The sequence below is a fragment of the Falco cherrug genome, chromosome 10 (genome assembly GCF_023634085.1).
Source record: "Falco cherrug isolate bFalChe1 chromosome 10, bFalChe1.pri, whole genome shotgun sequence".
Classification (NCBI taxonomy): Eukaryota; Metazoa; Chordata; class Aves; order Falconiformes; family Falconidae; genus Falco; species Falco cherrug.
This window is the reverse complement of record NC_073706.1, coordinates 30,891,591-30,903,710: the sequence shown is the minus strand read 5'-3', so window position 1 is coordinate 30,903,710 and position 12,120 is coordinate 30,891,591. Positions and strand designations below refer to the sequence as shown.

The following is a 12,120-nucleotide window of genomic DNA, read 5'->3' as shown; positions in this document are numbered from 1 at the left end:
GTAACTTCCAGCTCTCTTCCTCTAGCTGGCACAGGCCTCTGAGCAGAGTATTAAAACGGGGTATCTCAACGGAGGTCCAGCTGTACGTCATGGCTTACCTTCCTTCCAATTCACCTTTCTTCTTGTGATTGCTTTACACAGATGAAGTGGGTTGGCATTGTAATGTCTGACTACATCTTTTTTTTTTTTTTTTTTTTTTCCAAAATGCAACTTTTACTGATGGTCATCTTGCTTTTAAACTTTGGTTTGCAGATCTAGGTGTAAATGGCTTCAGACTATATGCCTGGAATGAAATATAGTGCTTGGGAAGTCTGTGCTTCAAAGGATATATGATTGTCTGCAAGCATCTGAAGCTCCTTGTATAGTGATTTGTGTAGCTTTAACAGTGTTTACTTGAAAGGAGTGATTCTATTTTTTTTCCTCCAAAAGACTTTGTTTAGGCGAGAATTAACTGTTTAATAGTGTCGTGGTTTAACCCTGGCTGGTAACTAAGTACCACACAGCCCCTTGTTCACTCCCCTCTCACCCAGAGGGATGGGGAGGAGAATGGGAAAGGAATGTAAAACTTAAGGGTTGAGATAAGAACAATTAAATAGGTAAAGCAAATGCTGCACACACAAGCAAAGCAAGGAATTAATTTCCTACTACCCACAGCAGGCAGGTGTTCAGCCATCCCAGGGAAGCAGGGCTGCTCACACATGGGTTACTTGGGAGGACAAATGCCATAATGCCAGATGTCCCCCCTTTCCTCCTCCTTCCCCCCCAGTTTATATGCTCAGCATGCTGTCATACGGTATGGAATACCTCTTTGGCTAGCTTGGGTCACCTGTCCTGGCTGTGTCCCCTCCCAACTTCCCATGCCCCTCCAGCCCTCTGGCTGGCAGGGCCTGAGAAACCAAAAAGTCCTTGACTGAGTATAAACATCACCCAGCAACAACTGAAAACACTGAGTGTGCTACTAGCATTGTTCTTACACCAAATCCAAAACACAGCACTGCACTAGGTACTGAGAAGAAAATTAACTCAATCCCAGCTGAAACCAGGACAAATAGGTGGCCCTTGGAGCTTTCTGCTTTGCTTGCCTTCACTGGAGCACAGCTGCCGTATTCCTTACTGCTTGAGCAGCATCAGTACCTGGTTTAACTTAGTTGGTAACTGGAAAGAATTCTGATCACTTAGCCCTACCATTTTTCTGTTTTTCAAGAAGTAAAATATTCCAGCTTTACAGCTTCCCCCAAAATTCCTAGAAGTAGTCATGGTGGTTGCCAGCTGAAATATTGATCACTAGGGTCTCCAGGCTGTAGTTTAAATGTTCTAGCTAGAGCTGAACTCCAAAGTTAGTGTTTGTAGGATGGACTCTGGTCGCTTGATTCTCTGCAACACATTGGCAGCCAGGTTCCTCTAGGTTGAGACACAGTAAGTGTTCTGCTCGCCCTGCAGCACCCCTGAAGTCCTGCGCATAGCTCGTGCTGTGACTTGAGGATTTTTTTAGTTTGTGTTGAATGATTCTCTAACTGGTCATGCTGTGCTAGTGGACCCTGGTGGGGTGCCCGCAGCTGTCTGCGCTTGTGTGGCACGACAGGGCAAGCCCAAATAGGTGACTCGTTGTTTATGAACTTCTGCAGAACCTGGGAATCTATGAATTAGTACACTGATGCTCTACTGTTACTCTTTTACAGTTTTGAAGAAATCTATAAGTTTCAACGACAGATTCTAAGAGTGAAAGATCGCGATGAGTTTCCTATGATTCTAGTTGGTAATAAAGCAGATCTGGACCACCAAAGACAGGTAATTCACTTGCTGTTAGTTACTACTCACTTTCTTCTAGAAACTTAATGGTTTTCTTCCCAAAAATAGACTGGGAACAAGAAACAAATGAAAAGAATAACATACCATACTAAGTAATTCCAATGCAAGAAACAGGACTACACTAAGTTTCTGTCCTTGAAGAATCTTAGAAGCATGATGGCATTCCACATATGGCACATCTTCTGTCTGACTCAGTGGGGTTATGTTGAGACCAAATCTATTCGCATACAGAGCTGAGAGCTTTCTGTCATGACTTGATTACTCAGGCATGAACGTGTCCAGTTCCTCCGTTCTGTTCCTCACCACAGCACGCTGTGCCAAGCACAGTGCATTCCAGCACTAGCTCTAACGATCCTGAGACTTCAGTGCTCTTGCTTTTACCGTTCCCTGCTGCTGTGTATAAATGAGTAGCCATTTGTTGTCTATTTGACCACTAGTCTTCTGCATAACTGACTTAAAACTTTAAAAGTTCGAAGTACAGCAGCACAGTTACTGTTGTATTTATAGATGTTAAAATAAAAGTTTTGAAACTAGTAGATTTCAACCTCTGCTTTAGTTCTAAGAAAGCTTTAAAACACTTAGTTTAGAATGATTTAAGGAGGGGTCTTAAATTTGTTTTCCCTATTCACCTTTGATTTTTCATGAATCAAACTGATTTGAGCTGAAATGAAAATTATCTTACTATAGCAGCAGGAAAGGAACAGGCATCAAACTTGTATTTTTCTTCAGCAACTAATTTTGTTGGAAGCTTAGTATTTTCTCCTGAGACAGTAAGATGCCTCTTAAAGCTTGGTAGCAAATATGATTGATTTTTTTTTTTGTCTGACAGTAAACTAAATATTACTAAAATTTCTGTAATTATTTTAAGAGTTTCACAAGCAAAACACAGCTTTAAACAATAAGCTATTCTCAGATTTGTGTACCAGGACATGACTTAACTTCTGTCTGCAAGTGCTTACATAGGTTTTGTGCTTTGCTAAATAAAGTCTTCCCTCTGTCAAAAACCAATGGCTAGAACAAGAAAAAACTAGACTGAAAACACAAAATGTTATAGACTTCAGTAGGTTAGTACGTTGTTGAATTTCTTGAATACTACATAAAACCTTGAGTATTAAAAAAAAAGTTCCCGGTGAGTATGCTCCCATGATTGTCACAACATCTTTACCCAAGAACCTGTGTAGAAAGATCATGACAAAATTAGAACCTGTGCTGAAAGATGCTGTCTTGAAAGAAGTTTCCGCAGAATTGGCTCACAAACTCATTGGAGGTAACTTCATGTACTGACACATGCACAGAGCTGTCAGCCTGTCCCCGAGACAGAAGCAAAACACTTCCACTCTTCACTTACCATTGTGCTTTCATTATTACCATTCCCGAATTTAGCCCTGCAGGTCCTGGAACATAATGTACTTCATCTCATACACAAATGTTGGCATGGAAACCATGTAGGTGAAACTGAACTGTTCTGCAGATGGTAATTGCTGAAGGACAAACAGCCAGATGCTTTGGGAGGGAAATAACACAATTGCTGTCAGCCCCAGGTCTCGGAGGATACCTGCAAATGTCATTGGTAATCCTGAAGATGCATTTCTAGGAACAGTTAAGAACTTTGTTCTTGGTCTTCCACCTCCTAGTGTTGTTCTACTGCATTTTTCTCCCTTAAAGGAAGAAAGAGGTGCTAGTCACCTGTTCTCCTGCTGGTCCCTCCCTACCTGATTCCTAGCTGCTTTTTCAGGTGATAACAGGCTCAGACACATTCAAGCTCAAAGTAGCTGTTTTCAAATTGCTTAACTTCACAGTTCTGCTGCCTATATTTGAACACAAGAAAGCATATGTCCCCAAAAACTCCTGTAGCTTTTTATGGCTATCTTAATTACTATAATTGATTAGATGCTGACAGGCATGACTTTTGGTACTATCCCTCACACAATTTACATGCAAACTGATGGATTTGTATGACTTCCATCATAAGCTGGGGCTTAGACATCTGTAGCTGAAAAAGTACTTTGGGTTTGCTGGAACAGCTACTTATGTATTTTTAACTCTTCCCTGCCCCATTCCTTTCACATGGTGTGTTTCAGTTGGCCTTATGTCAGGCTGAAGGAATGGCTTGGGGATGCTGAGCTGATGTAATTGGTCCCCAGAAGGGAGAGGCTCCCCTCCCTCTTGACTTCACATTCCTGCTTTTTCCTTTGCTGGCCCTAGCCCTCGCTTGAAGCTCTTTGTGAGTTGAATCATCTCTCTAGACGGGGAGGAAAACAGACGAGCTGGAATAACTTTCTGGGACCTGTGTGAGTTAAATCAGCTTGCAGAAAGATTCAAGTGCCAGAGCCCGAAGCATGGGAAGGGGTGGGACTGTGGCTCTGAGCAGAGCAGGGAGGAGTTGGGGTGGGGGGAAGAAAGTGAGACCTCGCCTTTTGGCAGCAGCAAGCAGTTAGATGTTATCAGCTGCATGTTAAACACAGCCCCAGTCTCCACTGCATAGGTGGGGTTGTTTCTGCTCTGTCATGTGAACTTTCGATGCAGGCATCCAGTCAGTGAGGTGGACCAGCTTGCTGATCTGGCTCAGAATTAATCCTGCCACCATGTCTCCCAAGTATGGGAAAACTTCAGCCTGAGAAGCAGGGTCACCCTGCTCTGGCTACAGGCTTGCTGCGCAGGCGGCTGCGATGGCAAAGGCAGGAGTGCCTCCTCACCTTGGTTAGGCGTGCTGGGGTGGGAAGGAGCTGTGGGGTGTCCCCAGGCTGTAATTCTGGGGCAAAAATGTGAGAAGTGCCATTTTTGCATTTTCGGTCTGCTGGTGTGTCAGGCCCTACTTGTTAACACCAAAAAACCTGGTCAGCCAAGCTAGAGTCACAGTGCAGTCCTCTCACTTCAGCTGGCGGTTTGACAAGAAGTTGTCTTAGCTGTCTCGTTTAATCACAAATGTATGTTTTTCAGCTTCAGAATTTAAGTAGCATTTTTAAAAGTTCATGTAGCTGGCATGAGTTTTTTAGAGCAAAACCTACTTATACTAGGTATCTTCCTTCCTTTCCTGAAAGGCAGGAGGCAAACCAGTGAAAAAATAGAGAGCACACACTACCTCTGGGAGGCTGACATGAAGTTAATTTAGCGCACTCTGATCAGCAAACGATACTAAGAATGAACACACAAATCTCGCTGGGTCCAGAAAGAGTTAATTAAATGTGTAGGAAAGTGTTGGGTGTCTCAAGGGTCTGGCCACACCTTTACACAAGTAACTGTTTTGTAGTTGAACACAGTACTGAGTACTATCTTGATACTGTGAAGTTGGAAGCAAACGATGTGTAACTAATGATCCCTGTGTGGTGGCGACTGTTTCTCAGTAAATACATGAACTGAGTTGTACAGCAGAGGCGCACAAACAATAGCGTGGTCCTGATGAGGTGTTGGGGCGCACCAAAGGTGTAGTCTAGAATAGTGGTGGCCGTAATGTGCTATAGGTCAACTCACAGGTGTTTTTGGAAGGAGAGAGGTGAAAGGAAGTTTGAGGTAGCGATTTGCTAGGGTAGTAACTGTGTAGACAAATGGAGTTAAGCAGGCGGCTTGTAATTTTGTCCCCTTTGTTGTATGGGAGGCAAAGTCCTCAATATCCACAGGTGAGGCTGACAAAGAGAAATGAGTTATTAGAGGATGAGCAAGCATTGATCTTTAGAACATCCTTGCATGAGAAGGAATAAAGTTACCAGTGTTTCCAGATTCCCTAAGCAGTCACAGATTGGTGACTGTGAAGCCAAAATTGAAACACCATGTCTCATTGCTCTTTCCTTAAAGTAAATGCAGCGTAGCAATCTTTCTTAGGTGAGTTAATTCCGTACAACTCAACACTGGGTGTTTCTACAGTAAGACAGTTCAGTAGAGCACCAGATGTTTTAGTAATAACCACTAGTGATGGAGGAGTAGACTTGTCAGTGCAGGATATGTATGACTTTTTGTAGGTAACTACGAACTTAAACTGGGTCAAGTCTGATCATTCCCCAGATGGCAGGGTTTCAAGGAAAATCCAGGTTGCAATGGGAAAGGGCTTGGGTTTCATGAAACTTTCGTTTTGCTTTTGCATCTGAGAGGCCAAGCGCTAAGATCATCCGTGCCTTTAAAGCAAGGTTTTCAAGATTGCTCCGTGCAACTCCAGTTTACGCATGGGCAGATGATGGGCAAAGCTGATGATGCCAGGCCAGCAGCCTTGCGCTTTGACCGGGATTGGCGTCAGCCCAGGTGCTGGCAGGCAGGCAGTTCATGTGATGGTTTTGCAGAGTCACTGTTTCACAGCTAGCTTGGGCTGAGGTCGCTTATTCCAGGGGGTGGGTGGGTACAGGGACCCGGGTGGTGGCCTGCCCAAGCAGATTTAACGCTTTGTTTTGCCCTTTTTCTTAACTATTGTGATAGTTAAGATTCATACAAGTGCGATAATTTCTTGAGGTGGTAGATTTCATGGCCATATGCTGTGGCGCCAGTGTTATCACAGGTGGGCCGTACCTTCGGGTCTTCCCGTGGCTTGTCTGATTTTGAGCTTTATAGAGAACTAGCAACCAGGCACCTATCTGATGCAGCATTTGAATACAGCAAGTCAGTCCATCTGAGTACGTGTCAGTGCTTCCTAACCACGGTTTGTGTGTACCAAAGTGGCTTCTTATATGAGAACGCAGACAAAATAGAATTAGTGGGTAGTGAGCTGCCCTTACGGGAAAGCATTACGGTGGCCGCTGTAAATGTGAACGAGCAACACTCGTGAGTGGGCTGGTGAGGCAGGAAATCAGGATGACAGACAGATGAGCTCTTTAGGAGTGGTGGAGCCCTTGGCAGACGTGGGCAATGTTTCTGTGCAGGGACCACTGCAGGGTGACCACAAGGAAGAAGAAAGGGGTTCCTGGCAAATTTGAGGAAGCGCTTAACTGTTACCTGCTGACACAAGTAGTCTTGCCTAAGTGTCCAGGCAAAATAAAGATGTGGTGTTACGTTAGGCAGCCTTGTAAGCTGCTTTAGGTGGAGAAAAGAGTAGAAACTTCAGAAATTAATGTATTTCTGACAGTTCTCAGATACGATAGTGAAGGGTGTGTGTGTGTGACATGTTCGCAGGATGCTTGTGCAGGAACTCAAGTGGAAACTGCTTGAGTGAGAAGATTGTTAAGTTGGGGAGTGGGGGAATAAGCTTTCCTGTGTTTGACTTGCTCACATCATCTATAATTGGGGAAACTTTTACCAAATGTCTGAACAGTGTGAATGAATGATATCCAAAATCAAATGGTAAAATACCCTGTAAGAAAGGATAAGCACCGTGATTCCCATTCGTATTCAGCCTTGAACTTACCAAAACTAAGATATTTTTCACTGCAGAACCAACACACACGTATCTACGTGCACATTTACTACCAGAAAATCTGTGGTTGTCTTTACATCTGTCAAAATATAATACAGTGTTCTTTGAAGAAAAAGGATTTAGTTTTATTTTGCTGGTGATGTTTAATAAGCTCTCCCATCATGCTTACTGAAAAACCTGTCAGATACAGGGTTGTCGTACTTGAAAAGGGAGAATAAAAAAACAAATGTTCATATTTTTGTTTTCAAGCACTTCTATGTTTGTGCTTGGTACAATTCCCTCAGTTTTGAAAATGGGACTGGTATGTTCTGGCCTCTAATTTACGGCTTGGGCACTGCAAATGCTTATGTAGTATGCCCCAAACTAAAGATACTTTTTTAAACTGACTTTGTTGAGGTCACTAAAATTGACCACAAGCTACTTGTCAATCCTACAAGTATATTGTCAAAAGGATTATTTTGGAATTAAACAATTCCAGATGGTCTACTAAATGGAGTAAGGACTTCACTGTTGCATCTATAACATTTTAAATGCAGAATATTGTGGAAATGCAGTCTGACTTTATTACAGTGTTAGTTTTGTTTTATAGCTCTAATGTGCTTTAGATACAATAATGAAGAAAGTAGTAACCACATGTGTTTAGAGACTGGATTCAGTTTCTCCTCAGGACTGTACATTCCTTCCCAATTATTTTTATTAGGCTTTAGCCTCTCACTTCCTGGGGCTACAGTAGACTGTGCAGGGATGAAGAAAAGTAAAGTGGTTTTGCAGAACCTGCCGTATCTGTGCTTTAACATACTTTTGTTTAAGTGAGGCAGAGATGCATAGAAGGTTCTGGAAGCCCTGATACAAACTTTGGGGGATTCTGCAATGTCATTGATGTGCCAGAAAACAGCTGTGAATGTTTCTCAGAGAGCAGCCTTAATAAGAATTGGAATAAGGATGTTTCAATGTATGGGGCTAGAGAGGAGGGTGTAACTGGATTTGTTGTAACTAGCGGAGCAAAAACTTTTGAATAACAGTCGGATTTCAGACAGCAGTGGAGGATTGAAGGGTCCCAGTCATTCTCACTTTGTGCCCTGCAGTTAAAAATACAGCTCTAGTAGTTGATCTTGAGGTTGGATTGGTTTTGAGGGTGTGTTTTTGCTTCAGCTGGTGGTAAAAACACTGAAATACAGCATTTCTGTGAGTGAGATCAGCAGATGCATCCTGAGTTACTCCAGCTAATGGCACAAGGTGCTGGGGGCTCCTTGTAGAGCTTCATGAGGGTTTAGGGAGAGCAGCCCTCAATTCAGCAGTAAGTGTATGAAGGTAATACCAGCAGGGGTGCTAAGGTCAGAGGAATCAAATGTTGAGGTGCTGTGTGTGAAGGCTCTCAAACTGTGTGTGCAGCTGCTGTGTCTTGTACTGTGGTGAACTCTGCCGATGCTGCTTTTCTATTCCCATCTATTTCCATTTCTGTAGAGCTTCTTAATGTAAATGAATATCTGAGTGCCTTTTCAAAACTGAATTTGAAATAAGTCCTTTTCCTCTTTGTCCTCGTCATCAGTCCTCTACATGGTTTAACTTCTCTCTGTGAAAGCAGTGTAATCTTTGACACTTCTTCCACAAGCCATTGTCTTGGCAAGAGCTGGTGTACTGCCTCTTATCGCTGAAAGCTGCCCTTTCCTCCCCGGCCCTGTGGGTGACCTTTCTGTTGAAGCCTCACATGCCTGACGCAGCTCAGGGTGGCCTTCTGTTGTCTGACCTCGCTGCTTTCTACTTCATCCAAAAATACGCAGTGATCTCCTTTTGGGTTTGCCCTGTGACTGACTTATTCCTCCTTCCTATAATGGTCCGCTAGCTTCCTGCCTTCTGCTTCATCACTTAAACTTTATAGCAACTTCTTCTGACGCTCATTATTTCCTCTTCATCTCCCTTTCCTCTGTCCCAAGGAGTCAAGAGGTAGACAAGGTTTCTTCAGTATCTCTGTATAGTCTGAAGGTCTCATGGATTTTGTAGATCTTTTGTAATTAAGCTATATTTATAACTGGCTGTATCAATATTGTGCTGTGTCATAAGCAGGTTTTTTTAACGACTCCTCTAAAGATTCAGAAGTTCTTGTTTTAAAAGTAGTCATCTGATTATTTTTTTTCTTTTTCTCTAGACTTAGTTGGGAGAGAGAGAAGGTGAACTTAGCAATAGTATTCGCAGGTTTGTTAGTAGTCCAGCAGATGTTGGCTGAAGCCCTTGCTTTGAGGGGTGAGGGACTCTTGTCTGCCTGTGAAGGAAAACTTGGTGGCGTTACGTGGAGCTGAAGCAAAGACAAGGCAGCTGCAGTGAGGGAAATGCCTCAGAGGGCCAGTCTCTGTCAATTGCAGAAACTTTTAAGTCTTCACTTGCACTTGAAAACATTCATTGCATGGATTTGTTCCTCAGTTGCATTACGTGGACAGTGTGGAAGCTATTTTGTGGCCAGATAAGCATTATTGTTTGAAGGGAAATACATCCTTAACGTGTATGTGCAGTGTCTGCTGATAGGAGTATGCCTGCAGAAGCCTTGAACTTAATGACTGATGTGTGTTACAGGTGACGCAAGAGGAAGGTCAGCAGCTAGCGCGGCAACTAAAAGTAACGTACATGGAAGCCTCAGCAAAAATCAGATTGAATGTAGACCAAGCTTTTCATGAACTTGTCAGAGTTATAAGGTATGATCACTTGAGACCAGATAATTAATGCCCCTAATTTAATGGATAGCTACAGCAAACGTACGAAATGTAGTGGGAAATCACTGAGAAAATTCTTCCTGCTGTTACCCGTAAAGTTTGATCAGTACTCTCCATTGTAGAATACTCCTGTGTGTTAGGAAGAATGTTGATGTGAATGTAATATATATTTGAAAGATAATTTTTTCACTTAAATCTCAGATTTTATTGATCGCCTGGTAAGCAAACCTGAAAAACTAAATCTGGGATCTGCCTTCTGCAAAAAAATGTGTTTCTTAAGAAACAAACAAAAACTAAACCAAAATCACAACAGAAATACCAACCCAAAAAAACATCACTAAGTCAGTAGTTTGGGTGTTAAAAGTAAGTCCTTCCTCTATAAGAGTGTAAACCAGTAACTTTTAAATACAGTATTTATTTTTACTGAACTGAAAATGATTCTATGAATTGAATTTGAAATATCTGTTTCCAGGAAATTTCAAGAACAAGAGTGCCCTCCTTCACCAGAGCCAACACGGAAAGAAAAAGACAAGAAAGGCTGCCATTGTGTTATTTTCTGAGAATCCCAAGAAACAAGCTATCAACTGCCAGATTTTTTTTTTCTTTCCATCATTTTACATCACTTCTGGTATTGGTCTAGCCTTATATGTGCATGTCCTAAAAGTGGTCACCAGAATAGCCTTAGTCCGAGAAGCTGGCAGAATAGTTCTTGAAGAAGACTCGGTCATCCTGGGGCAGACTTCAAAACAAAACACTAAGGCTGCTTCTTTTAATACCACAGTTCCTTCCTTCTCTCCCTTAAGAGCTTGCACCTTGTGGAGTTTTATTCGCAAAGGAGATGAAACAAACCCGTGTAGGACAAGGTGTTGAAGTCATGCATAAGTTGTCTCTTGTGAATTAATTTATTTTTACTTTTGACATTTCATTAGCTATTACAAAGACCTATATTGAAGTATAGAGGATACTCCTTAAAAAAAGGAGTGGATTGGCTTTTTTTGCCCTCAGTTAAATTAGACTTGAGTATTCAGCTAGCCTTAAGAAAAACCTACACTGAATTTCATTGTCAGCAAAAATTTTCATCTCTCATTTATGCTGCAGTTTTATTTCAGTGGCCAAAACAGTCTACTGTATTTATTTTATGAATCCAGAACAGCTACAGGATGATTACTACTACTATTAGGATATGGCCAAATACCTGAGCTCATTCTGGATTGAGGCGTTTCAGCTTATTAAGAAATTTCACATCATTTGTTTGGAAACAAATTGTGTCTTCCTTTGTATTTCTGGGTAAGGGATTAAGGAAAACTAAAATTGTAGCTGTTTTTGTTTCATGTGATATAAAAATGAATTTGATCTTTCCATTGTCAGAGATGATTAAATGTTTTTGCTATATACTTTTATACATTATTTTCTTATCAAACTAGTTAACAAGTATTTTTATATGTTTGTAAGCAAATATGCTTTCACAGCATAAACTTGTGTATATGTAAAGATGAGTATTTAATTCTCACAGTTCACTTTTAACTGACAAAATGTGGGATTTGCCAAACTGTGGTGAACTTCTCCTTACTTCCGGTTATATCCAAGAACGGCCGATTATGTGCCTGCCCAACGCACCCATAGAGGAAAATCTAGTGTTGTGTTTTAATGAGCTTCACTATCCCTTACTAAAGACTGACCATTATGTGAATTATTAAACTGTAAGACTTTTAACTGATTGTTTAGTTAAACTGTGGATGGTTGTTAATTTTGAGTTCTGTGGATTGTGTTTAAACAATTCAAGAGTATGGTCCCTGATATTGAAATACTGAGTGGTATTGCACAGTTGTCACCTTACTGAATGTGTCCAACAGTTCTTTGAAACTTGATTATTAAGCAAACCCTTGTATAACTTCAGGTGCTAGAATTAAAGATGATCTAACCATTATCGGGGGTAAGCACACGGCCTCTTTCTGACTGTCTTCCAAAACCTGTAATGTATTTTTTGGGGGTGGGGAGAAGGGAGCGATGGGACCCGGTTATAGAAGATAGATATGCGTGTCTGCACAGCCTTTCTTCGAGCCTGGAAGTAAAGCAAAGCCCTTCCAATTTAAATCATGATAGATGATAGAAGCTGATGTTTGTTTTGACTTGAAGTATGTAGTCAGTGGTCCGGTTGACAGTTCTTTCTGTTCCCAGGCTGTGCTCACTGTAGAGTGCTCTGCCATAAATCTGTAGATGTCTGCTGAGAAAACAGTGCTTGAACAAGCTCCCCTTGCCTTTGCACCAGCA

The 12,120-nt window shown here is 41.8% G+C and overlaps 1 protein-coding gene across 2 annotated transcripts in view; it reads left to right on the top strand.

The window, feature by feature from the left end:
- The window catches only part of RRAS2 (RAS related 2), a 45,971-nt gene extending 34,195 nt beyond the window's left edge, over window positions 1–11,776 (top strand). For both annotated transcript variants that reach the window (XM_055722199.1, XM_027810411.2), the window contains exons 4-6: window positions 1,680–1,788; window positions 9,713–9,831; window positions 10,322–11,776. In XM_055722199.1, the coding sequence (XP_055578174.1) occupies window positions 1,680–1,788; window positions 9,713–9,831; window positions 10,322–10,409 (316 nt within the window). In that variant the 3' untranslated portion in view covers window positions 10,410–11,776. The remainder of the gene's footprint in view (window positions 1–1,679; window positions 1,789–9,712; window positions 9,832–10,321) is intronic.
- The last annotated feature ends 344 nt before the right edge of the window (window positions 11,777–12,120 follow it).